Source organism: Phocoena sinus, chromosome 6, assembly GCF_008692025.1.
Source record: "Phocoena sinus isolate mPhoSin1 chromosome 6, mPhoSin1.pri, whole genome shotgun sequence".
Lineage (NCBI taxonomy): Eukaryota > Metazoa > Chordata > Mammalia > Artiodactyla > Phocoenidae > Phocoena > Phocoena sinus.
Window position 1 is genome coordinate 8,025,955 of NC_045768.1, and position 16,602 is coordinate 8,042,556.

The window sequence follows — 16,602 nt, forward strand, 5'->3', positions numbered from 1 at the left end:
CCCGGACAACTCGCGGGGGCGCCCGGCCCCGCCACTTCCGCCCCTCAGAAACATGGCGGCCGCGTGGCCCACCCCGGATTGGACGCTAATGGCCGCCCCTGGATAGATGGCGGCCGCGATTGGCCGAGGGCTGGCTGACGTCAGGGGGCGGGGTCTGGGCCACGAATTGGGGCCGCATGGAGCTGTTTGGTCTCTGGCGCGCAGGGCTGTGGTTGGGTCGGGCCATGAGTTGGTGCGTTTTGGAACCCCGGCCCCCGGGGAAGCGGTGGCTTAGTAGAGTGAGGGACGGCAGCGTAGGGTAGCCATTGTCTCCTGGGCAAAGGCCCCCCCGCCCCAGTTCCTTGTCATAGTTTTATTATCAGAAATGGGTCCCATGCTCGGATGGGCTCCAAACTTCCAGGAGTTCCGCTCCTGCACTGGGGTGCCCTGCCCGTCCACCCCGGGGGCGCCCGTTTCCACTCGGCCTTCTGGAGTCTCCGGGGTTTCTTGGGCTCCTCTTCGTACCCCTGATCCACTCTGGCCCAGTTTTCCGTTTACCTTCCTCTGCTTTGGGTCCCGGAGGGCGCTGTGAGAAGGCGGATGGGGAGAGTTGTCGGGCCTCAGTTTCCCCGGTGTCGCCCGCAGGTGGCCGGCCTGGGGAACCCTGGACTGCCCGGCACGCGGCACAGCGTGGGCATGGCGGTGCTGGGGCAGCTGGCGGGGCGGCTACGTGTGGCGGAGAGCTGGGCGCGCGACCGGCGCTGTGCCGCCGACCTCGCCCTGGCCTGGCTCGGGGATGCCCAGCTGGCCCTTCTCCGGCCATGGGGGCTCATGAACGTCAACGGGCGCAGCGTGGCCCGGGCCAGTAAGTTGAGGGCCCCAGGGGTGGGCCGCCCGGGAGGGCGCAGGGGCCAGCGAGGGGATTCTGGGCTGCGGCAGATCAGTTCACCTGGAGCTCCAGGTGCCTGTTGAGCTCCAGTTGCTGCCTGGCCTTGGGTGATTGTGAGAGTCTCAGTTTCTTCATACATGAAGTGGGGTTAATTGCGGCCCCTCCTCATGGGAGCATTGAGTCGGGACAACCCCCCTGGGCAGATCAGCGGTAACCAGGGCCACCGTTTCCCTGTGCAAGCGGAGCTGTTTGGACTGACTGCTGAGGAGGTCTGCCTGGTGCACGATGAGCTCCATAAGCCGCTGGGGAAACTGGCTCTGAAGTTGGGAGGAAGTGCCAGGTGAGGCCCTGAGCTGGTCAGGGTGGGGATAGGGAAGCTGGCCTCCCAGCTGGAGTGGGATAGGGGTGCCGACCCCAGTCTCGGCAGGGGATGGGGTGAAGGGTGCTGACCCAAGGAAGCACTAACTGCTCCTCTCGTATCCCTTGAAGGGGCCGCAGTGGAGTCCGTTCTTGTATTAGCTGCCTCGACTCTAACATGAGTCCTGCACTGGGTCGGGTGGGCCGGCGCAGGGCCCCCGACACTCCTCACCAAAGCTCCCTGGGCCCCTCTGGCTCGCCCACAGGCAGTGCCACGGCTGCGGGTGGGCATCGGGCGCCCGACCCACCCAGACACAGTGCGGGGCTACGTGCTGGGCTACTTCGCCCCTGCTGAGCAGGAGCTGCTGCCTCCATTGCTGAGCGCCACCGATCTGCTCCTGGACCACGTCCGTGAGCGAAGCCAGAGGCCGTCGTCCAGCCCCTGACACCAGTGGACCTGGCTGCTTGCCTGACTGTCGTGCCCACACACCCAGCCACGTCCACAGAGGTGCCACGCCAACCTGTGGTATCTGTTTTTTATATAACTCTTCTCTGGGCTGCCCCAGGCTGCCTGTGGACGGAAGCGGGAACTGTGGCCGGAACAGTCCATTTGGGGGATAGGAGGTTGGTCTTCTCTCTGTGTCCTACTTAGAAAGTAGGGAAACTTTAGGAAGACTAAACTTTTTGAACCTTTTTGGAGAACCGGAGGTATGGATCTGTAAGAATAAAGATGCCAGCTTGGAAGCTGAGGCCTACTCGGGGGATTCCCACCTCTCCCCTGCCGGCGGAGGAGGGGACCACAGGACCCAGCAAGCCCCCCTCCCAGGGGATGTGTGGGCATGTCTTAGCCCACTGAGGGTTTGCCACACCTTTCTTCAGTCCATTTTACAGATGAGGAAATGGAGGCTTAGAGAGGTCCAGCCACCTCCCCAGGGCCACACAGCTGCAGCGTGGCAGAGCCATGATCTGCACCCAGGGCTGGCTGCCATCCTGCTGTCCCCAGGGACCCTGGCACCCTCACCTCAGGGCTGCTGTGTGCCCATAAGTTTCCCACACGGGTGGTATGTGAGAGCAGCCTGAGGTCCTCAGGGTTGGGTGGGATGTGGATCCGTCGAGGCACCAGGCCCAGGTCCCCTAGCTGGTAGGGCATGACGCTGGACAGCTGCTGCAGCAGAGGCCCTGTCTTGAGTGGCTGGGTGCTGTACCGCCTGTGGGGAGAGGGCTGGTGTCATCACCTCCGTTTCATAGGTGAGGAAGCTGAGATTCAGACAGGCTCTGGTGAGCCAGGTTTCGGGCCCAGGCTCAGCTGAGGACAGCCCTTGGACAAGTCCCGTAGCTCCTTCCTCTGAGGTCACACAGGGTCACTCACCGCTCCTTTGGTGGGCCACAGGACTGGCTCTCCCGGCGGGGGGACACAGCCATCTGGGGACTCAGGACCATGGCCGAGCTGAGCATGACCAGCAGGTGCTTCAGCATCTCCTTGCACTGCAGCTGCAACACTACATCGAAGTCACCATCCTCCTTGTCGGGCTGCATCTGCCGGTAGGGGTGCGGGCGGGCCCACGAGGTCAGGCCCTTCGTGGCCCCAGCACCCACCTCTGGGAAACTCCAACCGCAGTGCCTGTTTCCTCAGTGTTCCCTGGCTGTGGTGGGATACCCATTCTCCAAATGGGAAGACTGAGACCCGAGGCCTTCCAGGGCCTCAGAGGACTCCATCCAGCTCCTTTGAGACCTTGAAGGGGTCTTTAAAGTGCAGAATCAGAAAAGGACAGACTTGCCAGGAATCTCACAGGGAATAGGCGGGGCGCCTGGCCTGGCCACCTCCGATGGCCCAGTTATCTCCGAGCAGTTTCTGTCCTTGGCTCCATCTCCCGCCCCCCACTTTCACCCACTTCCTGTTCACCTGCACAATGTCCTGTAGGAAGGTGGTGGCCTGGGCCAGGGCTGTCTCCAGGCTCGCCCGAACCTTCTGCTCTTCGGCCAGCTCCTGCTGTAGCCGCTGCCCCTCGGCCTGCTGATGCTCCAGCTGCAGGTTCAGCTGTTCTCTCTGGCTCCTGGGCCCCGGGACCAGGACAAGTCAGCCTCCTCCCCATTCTAGGGTGAGGGGCCCTCGGCCAGCCCCGGGCCTCAGCCTGTTTGACAGATGAAGCCTCAGGGCCCCTCTAGAGAGGGGGAGTCGCTGGCCCGTGTCACGTGGCCACAAAGGGAGGGGTTCCCACCTGCTCCCGCCGCCTGCCCGTCTGCGGGCCGCACCTCAGTGCTTGGTTGTCCTTCTGCAGCTGCATGAGGCTCTGCTCCAGCTGGCTCAGCAGGAGACGCAGCTGCTTGGCCTCTGCCGTGCCCTGCTGCTGCTCGCGGCACTTCTCCGTCAGCATGAGAATGATCTGCAGTGTGGGCAGGTGGCCGTGCCCTGGGCCCACCACAGGCCCTCAGCCAGCCCTGCTCCCCCGGAGAGGCCCGCCGAGGCCCTGGGAGCCCGGCACCCTCTCTAGATAGCAGCTGGGTCCCCGGGGTTGGGTTCGACTTCAACCAGTTATGGGGGCTTTAAACCAAATACAAACCAGAGATGGGGCCAGAGCCCGCACAAGAAGGGCCCCATCGCCTCACAGCTACCTCCCTCAAGATTTGGCCCCTGGGGTCCACCCCTGAGGGGCTGTATTTGCCCTGAGGACAGGGCCCCTAGGGTTCCTTCCTGCTCTCCGTGCCAACCACCCCCACGATGCGGGCCTGGAGGGCACACCTTCTGGTGGCCTCTGCTGTGCCTGGCCATGACCTTCTGGGAGTTCTCCAGCAGCGCCAGCTGTCTGCACAGGTTGTCCTGGTCGCCCCTGAGCTGCTCGTTCTCCTGCAGCAGCTGCATGCCTTGGCGGGCTATCTTGGCCAGCTGCAGGGTCATGGTGTTGTTCTCCATGATGGCCCGCTTGGTCGTGTCCCCCATCTGGCTCATGGCCACTTTGCGGAACTCAGTGGCCACCACATTCACGCGCTGGATGATCTCCTTCTTCAATCTAACAGGAGGGGCGGGAGTGAGGGCATCGGGCAGAGTGGGTACAGGCACCTCCTGCCTACGCGGGGGTCCCCAGAGCGCCTAGATCTCTACATCCTCTCCCCCAGGAGGGGACAGGGCCACAGGCAGGAGGCTTTTTACTGTAGACCGTTTGTACCATTTTGAACTTGATCAATGTAAATATTATTAATTATTAAATAAATAGAAGTTAAGTCACAAAAGGTGGCAAAAGGAAGTCCAGGGATTCTTCCACACGGGCGTGAGAACTGGGAACCGTTTCTTCCCTCCACCGTAAATCAGCCAGGGTTGTGAGCGGCAGCAGGTCGGGGCGTCAAGGAGCTAGTGCAGCTCCCCAGTTAGCAGCCAGGGCTGTCAGCGGTCTGCGGACCGGGCTGCTTGGCCCCGGTAAGGCCCGGCACCGGCCTGCCCACCTGTCCGCATCCAGCGCCGACTTCTTCTCCAGGGCGTGCACGTAGTCCTTGTGTTCGTTCTCCTGCTTCCGCAGCTGGTCCTCCAGCAACATGAACTTCTCCATGAGCTCCTCTTTCTGCAGCCGGAACTCCTCCAGGGCTGCCAGCTTCCCCCCTGCCCCACCGCAGGGCACAGGCCTGGTGAGGGGCCACCTCGGGAGGGCAGGGTCCCGGGGGTCTTGAGCAATGATGCCCCTAAACTTGCCGATCCAGTAGGGCCAGTCCCCTGTCCCCACACATGCCATGCATGGTCCTGCCCACCTTTATGGCTTAGTCTGGAACGCTCTTCTCCTCCACTAGTCTTATAAAGCCTGGGGTTCAAGGAGCCTCCCTTGACACTCTACTCCCGTCTCATGAAAGTGACAGTGACAACAGTCACTGAATTTGAACACCTTCTCTGGATCAGGCACTCATGCTGTCATTGAAACTCACAACCACCCTTGCCAGCTGGGTGACCCTGGGCAAGACACACCCCCTTGAAGTGCTTCCTCACCTACAAAGTGGCCGGTGGTGAAGGGATTTCCTGCCTCAGGATTGCTTGGACAATTACCACGGAGGATACACGTGGGAAGCAGCACGTAGCTGTTGTTACTCAAGGTAGACGTATTATCCCCATTTCCCAGGTGAGAAAACAGGGTCAGAGAGAGTGCTAGCCCAAGGTCACAAAGATAGTCCGTGGGAGAGCTAGGGTTAGAGACCAAAGAAGCAGAGCCTTGGATTCCCCACCCCCGTGGCGTGTGCCCCCAGGCTCGCCGGCCAGTGCCCCTCACCAAGGATGATGTTCTCAGTGGTGAGCTGGTCCTTGGTCTCCTGGAACTCGTGGCGCACCTGGGCTAGCTGTGCCTCGAAGGCGTCCTTCTCCATCTCCTTGGCCAGCTGCAGGCTTTGGAGCTGCTCGTTGAGGTTGGTGATCTCATCCACCCGCTGGTTAAGCGTGCGCTTGAGGAAGGCCACGATCTCCTTCTTGTTGTTGGCCAGCTGCTCAAACTCCTGGCGAAACAGCTTCTCCTGCACAGCCAGCTCATCCCACTTCTGCTGGTACCTGAGGCAGGTGCGGGGCAGAGGTCCAGGAAGCTGGACAAGCCAGGCCTCCACGCAGCTAGGCTGCTCCCTGGACCCTCCCATATCAGGGCATTTGAGGTTCCAGCCTCATCTCCCACTGTGCCCCCTGATCAACGCTTGCGACCAAGCCAATGCCTGTGCTCAGCACTTTACGTTCATTACATCACTAGAATGTAAGGTCTGTGAGGGCGGAGCCTCTGTCTGTTACATTCACAGCTGTGTCCCCAACACCGAGGACAGTGCCTGGTACGCAGTAGGTACTCTGTGTTTGTTGAATCCACAACAACCTATAAGGAGGTAGGTACTATGATGATTATACCCATTTCACAGGTGAAGAAACTGAGGCACAGAGGGATGAAGCATCTCTGAGTTAGTAAAGGGCAAAACCAGAACTTGAACCCAAGTCAGTCTGACCCCAAAGTTGAGGCTCTCAACCATAATGCTTGCTGCTGGCTCTGCACCCTCCTTAATACTTCTGGACTTTGCAATCCCAAGCCTTTGCACCTGTGATCTTCCTTACCCTCCTCCATTGAGTGAACCCCTGTGTTGTCGCCTCAGTGGAGTCTTCTTGGCCCTTAGCAGCATTTGTGGCCCTTTCTTTGGTGCCCTCCTGTAGGTTGACCCTTGTCCCACTGGGAAGTCAAGAACTGACCTCCTCCATCTCTATTTTGGTGGCCTGGCAAATAATAAGTACGCAATAGACATCTCCCAAGTACATTCCATCTGGTGTCTCAGCTTGAGGGAAGCTTGTGCATTTTTAAGAGTCTCACGTAAACAATTTTTTGGTTTCCAATGGAATAATTGATAGAAGTTATTTGGAAAGATGTTTTACTTCACAATTGACTCAACCAGCATCTTTTTTTCTTTTTAAGCCGCACTGCGCGGCTTGCAGGATCTTAGTTCCCTGACCAGGGATTGAGCACACGCCCTCGGCAGTGAAAGTGCAGAGTCCTAACCACTGGACTGCCAGGGAATTCCCACAACCAACATCTTTTGTATGGCTACTGCACACAGGGCAGTGCAGGGTACAAAGCTGAACGGCCTGATCTGTGGAGCAAGGAGGCAGCCTGGCGTGGCGAAGTCAGGGGCCAGGGTTCACATTCTGGAGCCTCTTTTTTTGGGTGCCTTCCTCTCCCTGAGCCTCAGTCTCCCCACCTCTATAATGGGGATGACATGAGGGCCTCTCTCGTGGGAACATTTTAAGGACGCAGTGAGCGCCAGCACAGGAAGGTCTCAACATCAGCTGTGAGGATCTGCAACGTCACCTGGGGAAGACCCTCTGCCTACTTGTCACCAAAGGGGTGTGCCTTTTAAGGGTCACCCTGAGACTGGGCTAGTGCATCATAACTGAGAGGAAACCAGTGTAAAAATAAGAAAAGTGGGCAAGTGAACGTGTCTCAGAAGAGTTAGAGAATCCCCCCTCCACCCACCACCACCCATGTCTCACAACCCTCCTCATTTACATCTGGGGAAACTGAGGCCCAGCATGGACAAGTGGGCTTAGCAGCTGGGGAAGCCGGTGGGACCCACAGATCAGGGAATCATGGCACAGGCTGGGGGGAGGGGGCAGGCAGAAGGAGGGACACGTGGTCACGTGCCTGCCAGGGGGCTGCCATTTCCAATTCATCCCACTGATTGAACTCTGCCATCCTATAAAATGCATGGTTCCACTGGGCAGCGGTGAGGCACGAGGGAGTGGTGCTTGCCTGGGGTGGGCTCGCACTGAGACCCCGGAACTGGGGGCTGAGACGGAGCGGGAAAATCCATTTTGCCTCAAAGTATTACCTAGGAGGAAACTGAGGCTGGGGTAGGGTGGGATCTGGACATCCCATGGGAGTCCAGAACATAGGTCTAGGACCCCCTGGCTGAGCCTGCACAGCGGCCAGCTCTGACCTATCAGGACCGCCCTACCCGCCCACCCACCGGGCCAGCCTGTCCTCCAGGTCGCGGATCTGGATGTGGTAGAACTCCCGGATCTCCTCGCTTATGGGCATTTCCATGGGCTTGTTGGCCAGGCTGGGATCCTTCTTCCCACCCTTCTTCTTCTTGACCTCGGGTTCCTTGGCCCCCTTGCCTGCCTTCTTTTTGGGAGCCATGGCTGTGCGGCAACCACTACTCCAGGGCCCCTTTAAGAGGCCAGGTGGTTGCTAAGGAAGTTGGCCCCATACATAGCAACAAGCTGATGATGTGAGGCAGGGCTTAAAGGGACCTTCCCTCTTCCTGGCGAGGCTGGGCTTCAGAGACCAGCCTCCTGCTCCGAGGCCCACGGCGTCACAGGGCCCCTAGGCCTGGGTGTCCCAGGCCATGGCATCTCAGAGATCAGGACGCCAGGCTCACAAGACGTTGTTTTGTGGAGACCCCTCCTTCCCTCAAGTGGAAATAAGTGACATGGGAATATTAGAGTAAGAGCCCTAGAAATCACCACCCTGCCCCTTTGTGCCCATTGGAAATGGGAGGGACTTCTACAGAGCTCCCCCCACCCCCACCCCGCTCCCGGGTCAAGAAGCCCCTCCCTCTGAGCCCAGCTTGTTCATTCTTTGGTGATGCAGCTACACAGCAAAATCATCCTTTCAGGGCTTCCCTGGTGGCGCAGTGGTTGAGAGTCCGCCTGCCGATGCAGGGGACACGGGTTCGTGCCCCGGTCCAGGAAGATCCCACATCCCACATCCCACATCCCACATGCCGCAGAACGGCTGGGCCCGTGAGCCATGGCCGCTGAGCCTGTGCTCCACAACGAGAGAGGCCACAGCAGTGAGAGGCCCGCGTACCGCAAAGAAAACAAAACACAAACAAACAAAAAAATCATTCTCTCAGTTCACCCAAAGCCGGGTGGAGAGGCAGTATGGTAAGAACTGGATGTTTTCTATCAGAGGCTCCCATGCTGGGGTCCCAAGAAGTCCCAGTCCAGAGGCTGGTTCAATTTTCCACAAAGCTCAGGGGAAGTGCGCCCATGCTGACCCTGGCAAACAAAAGCCCGTTCTGTAGCTTTGGTCTGGGGTGGCAGCATCCTGGGTCAGGAGGGCAGTCGGTGACTGGTTGGCAGATGCCCTAGCTGGCAGCCATGTGCCCCAACCAGGCTCTGGCCCCTTCAGGCTACTTCTCCTGGCCCTCATCTCCAGCCAGCCACGCCTGCATGCCTGCTGTGTCCACCCAGCGCTCGTGAGCCGAGGCACTCCCTGGGACAGTGGCCGGGTCCTGTCTATCCCTGTTGTCCCAGGGCTCGGCAAAGGCTCAGCACTGAGCAAGAGATGGCTGCTGCCCCTCCCTAACAGTTGGATGGCTGGACAAGGGGCAGCTCAGTGTTACTTCAGCAGCTGGGGATGGTTTGAGCAGCCAGATCTTGTAAACAGTGGGATGCTTGGGATGGGTGCAGGGAGACGCGGAGGTGGGTGTTTGGCAGTGAGGCAGGCTGCAGCGGTTGTTGGTTAAAGCAGGCTCCAGTTCGGGTACTGTTTCTCACATCCCATGTAAGAGACGTCTTACATCTTGGGCCAATGGCCCTGACCTCACTGAGCTGTAAAATAGGGAGACCACGTTGTGGACTGAAAGTGACCTTGTATGTGAAGTACATGGTGCGGGGATCTGGCCCAGGGATGCAGTAGGCGCTTAATAAGCGGCAGCTGATGTTGCCATCAGCGGAGCAGGTGGGTGAAGCTCCAGCCTGCTCTGTGTGGAGCAGCCTCCGGGATTTCCAACATCGCAGTACCCCCAGCCTGTGGTGGTCTGTCTTTCCCAGAATATCTGTTCCCTGCAGGCTGGGGCAGCCCTGGGAGGGCTGCCACACTTGTGCATGGGCTTCAGCCTTTGCACAGACTCACAACAGTGCAGCGAGTCCTGGGACTGCAGACGGGGCGACACCGAAGCCCCAGAGAGAGACTGACCTGGCCCAGCGCCCGAGACCTGGGGCCAGCAGGGGGCCTGCCCCTCTAGCCCAAAGCAATGCCCCCAACTCCGGCTGGACACCGCCCTTCCCCCACCTGAGCAGGGCATGGGGGGCCCCAGAGGAGCCCAGCCCAGGCAAAGCTCCTCCATGGTGCCACCCCAGTGCCCTTCCTCGTCACGCCTCTCAGGTTTCTTCCTTCTTTTACCTGAAGCACATCTCAGGAGTTAGCTCTGGGTCCCCAGCCCAGTGGGACAGCATGACCAGCAGCCCCCTCAGGCTGCCTGGAGCCCACAGAAGGCGTCAGCTTTGAGACCTGTACCCCCTCCTTTGTTAGCACCAGAGTCGCCCCTGGGGGTCGCCGGGGCCAGGCTTATAAATGCACTGCACTCACATGGCAAGAGTGACCAGTAGGGCTTCCAGGCCAGCCTTCCAGATGGTGGGGTGGGGAAGGAGATGCTCCAGGTCCAAGGATATCCCTTTCTGGGGCTTGTTTGGAGAGCCTTCCCAAAGCTCCGTATTCTGGGACCCCAGACTCGTCCTCTTCCCCTGGGACACTTTCTCATGACTGCTTCTGTGTCCTGCTTGGGAACTGGTGTTGGTGGCCTGGAACTGCTGGAGCTGCCAGACCGCAAAGTCCGGCAGCCGCTCCAGCAGCCAGGTCTTCTGATAGGAGTGGGTACGGCGCACAAAGGCCAGCAGACTGCAGCGTTAGCCCAGGGCAGTGGCCTGTGGACTGGGGGCTTTGCCGCCTCTAGGAGGTTCTGCAGAGAGGAAGCCCAGCCCCGAGGGAGACTGCCTGAAGCCTTGCCCACCTCTATGGAGCACACAACATGAGCGATTCATTCATTCAGGGTGTGTGTGTGTGTGTGTGTGTGTGTGTGTGTGATATAATACCACCCACCACTAGTGTAAGCTCACGAGGACCCAGTCTCATTCGTGGCTACATCCCCAGAGCCTAGGGTGAAGGCTGGTACATAGTAGACGCTCAGTAAATATCTATTAACTGAGTAAGACAGCCTGCAGCCTGGGTGGGAGTTTGGAATGGCACAGTAAAGGAGCTCGATGGACCCTCCCCCCTGCAAAACCACAATTTAATTGGTGAAGATTATTTTTTAAGAAAGAAACAATCATTTAAAGTGTCTGGAGGTACAAATAAACTTATTTACAAAACAGAAGGAGTCCCAGATGTAGAAAACAAACTTATGGTTACCAAAGGCAAAGGGGGGGAGGGATAAATTAGGAAATTGGGATTAACATATACACACTACGATATATAAAATAGATAACGAATAGGGACTTACTGTATAGCACAGGGAACTCTACTCAATATTCTGTAATATCCTATATGGGAAAAGAATCTAAAAAAGAATGGACATACATATATGAATAGCTGATTCACTTTGCTATACACCTGAAACTAACACATTGTAAATAAACTACACTCCAATAAAAAATTTAAAAAACAATAGTGTCTGGAAATTGTTCTAAGGGCATACAGTAGATGCAGAAACATTTATGAAAATCTACAATATCTCTGCAAGAATGAGTCGTGGTATTTGAGCAATGACGTACTTCATTATCAGCTGTGTGATATATAGTATTACATACAATAATATGATAATATGTAATAATAAAGTATATATACATATTTACTTTTTGCCCTGGATTTCTGGCACAGGGCTCCTAAAACCCTTGAAATTTCCTGAGTGAAAGGAGTGTCTTTTGCTATTCATAACAAGCCCCTTTCCACATACCTGAGTTTATGAGAGGGTTAGAACTTTCAGCAACTACCAACATTTAACATTTAACATTTATTTATTTATTTTGGCTGCACTGGCTCTTAGTTGCGGCATGTGAGATCTTCATTGCGGCATGCATGTGGGATCTACTTCCCCGGCCAGGGATTGAACCCAGGCCCCCTGCACTGGGGAGCACAGAGACTTACCCACTGGACCACTAGGGAAGTCCCCAGACAACCCTGTTTAAATCTAGGCTCTGCCATGTACCAACAGGGGAACCTTGGCCAAGTTCCTTTGTCTTTGTGCCTTTGCTTCCCCATGTGTTAGTAGGGTTAATAATGACATCTAACTCCTAGAGTTGTTGAGAAACTTCAGCAAGATACGTATAAAACACTTAGGTCTGGCACATAATAAGTGCTCAATATACATTAACTACAATGAGAATTATTATCTATATGATTTTGATTCCATGAAGCACTTTTAAGCCACTGATTCATTGTGTGATTGGGGCTATAAGGCAACACAATCATAACCATCCTCTCCTCATGGGTAGCCATATCCTGACTTTGGTATATTTACCATTCTCATGCACGTTTTTACAGTTACATCATAGGTATCCATAAGTATTCTATAGTACTTTTTATGAGGTTTAAAAACCTCACACATTCTGTATGTGTTCTGTAACTTGTTCACTCAACATTAAGTTTTTGAGGTTTACTCATGTTGCTATGTGTAGGTCATGCATTTTTAACTGCCTTAAGAGTAGTCATTGACTGAATACACAACAATGTATCCATCCTCCAGTTGATGGACATTTGATTGTTTTCTTTTTCCAGTGTGTGTGTTGACTCTTTTTCCCCAGACCTGGCTGAGGATCAGAATCACGCCGTCCACACTGACCGAGCGCTTACCGTACTCACCGTGGGGCCAGCTCAGCACCGTTCCTCCACGGGCATCACTCGCAGGAGGGGATCAAGTCCCTCATCACCGTCTTGTGGAACGAGGCCCAGGTGGATGTGACCCAGGCCGGCCTGATGCCGAGGTCTGTGCTCCTGGTCACTCCGCCATTCTGCCTCCCAGGAACGAATGCCTGGGGTCACCGAGTGGGTGTACAGGCCCCTCAGCAGGGTCTGGCTGAGACCCACAGCCTAGACCTGAAACTCCAGAAAGGCAGAGGGACTGGCTGCAGCTCACAGACTCTCCTGGTTCAGGATCGCCCAGTTACTATGCCTTGGTTTGCTGCAGAACACCCGGCCCACGCAAGAATATTTAACACTACTGGAGCCTTTTTGGAGGAATGGTCTGCAGGCTCCGTTTGTGCTGTTACAGGAAAACCAGGACTTCTTCCAGGAGCATAAAAAGGGCCATGCTTGTTTGCCACTGGGTGGTGGTGGTGAGGGGGTGGAATGGAAAGAGGCGCCAGAGAGACTAACAAGCCACGACCGTGGGCCTGGCGCGGACACACGGCCCCGGGGAGAAGGAGCAGACAGTACTGGCTTTGCTTTAATGTAAACTCAGTTTAGAACAATTTAGAATTGAAGAATTCTGATCTTGGATCTCACTCCAATGCATTCTGGGTACCAGTGAGGCAACTACTAATTTAAGAAGATGAGAGTCTGATGCTTTCCTGCTGGAGTGAGCTTTGTGACACGCGGGATCTTAGTTCCCCGACCAGGGATCAAACCCATGCCCCCTGCAGTGGAAGTGTGGAGCCCTAACCACTGGACCGCCAGGGAATTCCATTCAGCTCCTTCATCTGTAAAATGGGGAGAGCACCCACCCAAAAGACAAGGTATACAAGGGGGCCTGACAAGGAGCAGGGACTCAATAAATGTCATCATTACCTCCCTTAAGGCAAGTCTCACCAGACAATAGCCTGGCTGTGGAGATGCACCTTCCACCAACTGGCCCTGACGTGTTGGATTTCTTAACAGTATGAGGGAGATTAGAATTTGAATGAGGGTGGCTGGGGACAAAAGGGTAGAAACGGAAGATCCTACAAAGAACCCCACACCCCTGCGCCCAGTATTCTAGCAGGTTTCCAGTCTGACTCCAACCCTAACTTAAGGGTCCCCTCCCCACTGGGACCAAACTCATCACAGTCTCTCCAGGTCACCAACAGGCTTCATGACCGGCAGGATACACTTTTCAGATCTGGAAATAAGTTCATCGGAAGGCTAGATGGTGTGGCGGCAGGAATGGAGGAGGACAGCAGTAACACAGATAAAATGACCTCATCACGTGCCCGAAATGCACTGGCACCAAATGCTCGAGTGGGGCGCCACCTGCCAAGACAGAGCCGTGCTGTCTCTGCGATAGACATTCTATATACAGAGACACAGGACTCTGGAAGAACTGCCTGGTCTCAGGCAGTGTAGTACACACTTCATGGATTGTCTCCAGACTCCAGGTAGCTCTAGATCCTAATGCAAGTAACAGTGAATGGATCCGGAAGGCTCCGAGCCACAGCCAGCGGTGGCTGGGCTCCTCCCCAGTGGACCACTGACAAAGCGTTTTCTCCTTACGCTCCCCAAAGTAAAACCAGGCCGCGGAGTCACCCTGACACGTGAACGGGCGCTGATTTATTTATTAGACTCGAGTGCTTTAGTACAGAACAGTACAGAGATGATACATGTTTGTGCTTCAATACTTTCAAACACTGAGATTCTGATCATTTCAAGGTGAACGAGTTTCAAGACAGACTAGCTTTTTTTTTTAAATATCCTTTTGATAAATTATTTTTATATAAATAACAGGAGAAAGGAAAACCAACATGTAGGACAAACAAGGTCCTGAAGCATGAGCATCGATCGTTTGGTCAAGGGGCAGGGGACAAAACAAGCCAGTAACAAGAAGAAACAACCAAGGCAGGTCCCTACAGTCTGTCCTAAGGAATGAGACCTTGTAAGGGGGGGAAGGGAGACAGACCTGAAAACTAATCTGAGTGCAAAGGGGAGATTTCAAAGCCTTGAGAAGAGAATGCCACGATGCATCTAACGGGGCTGGTGAGGAGTATATCTGAAAGGGAAGTGAGGGCCGCGGAAGAACTAGCACACAGCACGTTTGCAATGACGATGCCACAAGACAGTAATATTACACACACGGTTTGCAGGGGCTAAGGGGGTGGGTGGGGGTGGGCGCGGGACATTTTTGTGACTTCCACTGTCATTATAGTTCACAACAGCAGCAGAACAAATAGTGCGCTCCCTTCCGGAGAACGAGCTGCTGAGTCCTGAGGGCGACGAGACGTCCTTCCTGCATTTGCTTCTTTAATGTCTGCATCAGAGCTAAGCCTTATAAGCTACGTCTTTAGTCTTTATACAGAGAATAAAATGATCGTTTTCTCTTACAAGCACGACGACATATGACCCCACACTACACAAAATAAAGTATTAGCAAGTATCTTAAACGAAGGATAACCTGAGTGGGATCAGGGTCTGGATAAATCCACTGGGCTACCTTCAGGTGGTTTGAAGTGTCAGGGGCACAGACAGTGCTCTACAGGAAAGGGACTCTGACCAGGAGCCTGCGGAACTCACTCTGCTCTGGTTCGCTCCTGTCCCGTGAGCTCTACCCAGGCTGACCCCTGCTGAGAGCAGCTCTGTCGGGGGTGATTGCCTGGGGAAAGATGGCGTCTGGTCTGAAGGACCAGGTCTGACTGCTTCTCCAAGGGACCCAGGTCCCCGGTGGGAGCTTGCTCCTCACTCATCTGGGGACAGTGACAGACCACAGAACAGGATCACAGCGCTGCGGCAGCGGCCAGGGAGGGAGCCACGACAGGCACCCAGCCTGACTTCCCGTGGACGCCCCCAGCCCCTACCTCCAGCACGGGGGAGGGGGGGGAATGAACCCCCTGGGGAGAGCAGAGGTCGACTCCAGCTCAAACCTCTCGAGATGTCACCTGAGCTTCACTTCCAAGCTTATCTGGATGAGAGCTGGCACTGAGGGGTAGGAACTGAAGATAACAGATTAATCCTCAGTTTAAAATACTCCAAGAACGGACATCTCAGTGATTCCCAACAAGAACGGGAACAATCCCAAATGGGTTTTTAAAAACACCCAAACATGTACCTTCCCATACGCAAGCAATGTGCACACGTCACGCTGGCTTATGTACAAGGTCATAAAATCATGACCAACGGGGAGCAGGTGTCCATTCATCGTCCTAAGCAGTTCAGAAGCCCTCCAGCAGCACGTCCCTCACACCGAACATCTCCAGGATACATCTAGAAGGTACTCTTTTTTTAAAAAAACACAATGCATTATTTTGTTTCAAACGAGAAGAGGGCATCACCAAACACGAGAACGCAGCTGGCGACAGTGCCGGCCAGGCGTGCAGAGCTGGGGCAGGCGATGGAGGGAGAAGGGGGTCAGCAAAGGAACCGAGGCGGTCAGCGGTGGTCAGGGCTGCGAGCACTTTGGGGAGAGGGTTCGTTTTTTGGAGGCATGGCTTATTTTTTAACTGCTTATTTCTTCGTCTGTTTTATTCAGTTTCTTCAGCGTGTCCAGCAGTTTCTGTGGGGTGAGAATGTGCGTGGATCCTGGAGGAAGGCAGAAAAGACCGTGAGCTTGCCAGCTCTGGTTTCGAACACTTTCCCCTTTCCTGCCCTGTTCTATCCCCAGAGCTGTAGCTGTTCCCCCTCCCCCACCCAGATGCAGGGAGGGGTTGGGGACTGGGGTTTGGGGCCTTGTCACAGTAGGCCTGGGAGGCACGTGAGGGCTGTGGATAAACAGAACACACCCTCTGGCTTGGGCAGGGTCCCGGGCTGTACCAAGGAAGGAGCCCGCCTCTCCATCAGTGCTCAGCGCTGCCATCTGCCAGGGGACAGGGCAGCTGCACTTCTAATTCTCTCCTGAACTCAAGGTGAAGCCAGGGAGAGAAGTTCCAAACCACACAGCCTGGGAAGAGGCTGGGAATGGGGCAGGGGTTAGCAGCGGGGACTGTGTGTGGTAAGAGTGGTGCAGGTAGGGAGGAAGAAGAGGATGGGCAGAGCACCTGGGGGAAGCCACTGCCTTCCGGGAGCCCGCTGGCTGGGACTGCGTGGTGGGAGGGACCTCAGGTGTGAAGGGGGAAGGGCCGGGGTACCTGAGGCCTTACCTTGCAGAGACCGCGCATTGTAAGAGGTTAGAAATGCTTGAAAAAATTTAAGCTAATGGAATTAGATATACTTCTACTGCAAAAAGAAAACAGAAAAAAAAAATGAAGTCCTTTTTCA

General features: G+C 55.5%; 3 protein-coding genes across 5 annotated transcripts in view; 1 reads left to right on the forward strand and 2 right to left on the reverse strand.

The window, feature by feature from the left end:
• The first annotated feature begins 176 nt into the window (after window positions 1-176).
• Window positions 177-2,093, forward strand: PTRH1 (peptidyl-tRNA hydrolase 1 homolog). Its single transcript, XM_032635330.1, has 5 exons — window positions 177-278; window positions 625-844; window positions 1,109-1,208; window positions 1,358-1,407; window positions 1,496-2,093. Exons 1-5 carry the CDS (start codon window positions 177-179, stop codon window positions 1,669-1,671), a joined length of 648 nt encoding a protein of 215 aa, XP_032491221.1. The 3' UTR covers window positions 1,672-2,093.
• Window positions 1,870-7,860, reverse strand: CFAP157 (cilia and flagella associated protein 157). Its single transcript, XM_032633846.1, has 9 exons — window positions 7,688-7,860; window positions 5,473-5,744; window positions 4,664-4,817; window positions 3,966-4,233; window positions 3,479-3,609; window positions 3,129-3,279; window positions 2,595-2,761; window positions 2,227-2,433; window positions 1,870-1,921 (listed from the first exon to the last, which is right to left on the reverse strand). The coding sequence occupies exons 1-9, from the start codon at window positions 7,858-7,860 to the stop codon at window positions 1,870-1,872; spliced, it is 1,575 nt and encodes a 524-aa protein (XP_032489737.1).
• Window positions 7,861-13,955: 6,095 nt separating this feature from the next.
• Window positions 13,956-16,602, reverse strand: part of STXBP1 (syntaxin binding protein 1) — a 71,798-nt gene continuing 69,151 nt past the window's right edge. For all 3 annotated transcript variants that reach the window (XM_032635829.1, XM_032635831.1, XM_032635830.1), the window contains one exon: window positions 13,956-15,927. In XM_032635829.1, the coding sequence (XP_032491720.1) occupies window positions 15,845-15,927 (83 nt within the window). In that variant the 3' untranslated portion in view covers window positions 13,956-15,844. The remainder of the gene's footprint in view (window positions 15,928-16,602) is intronic.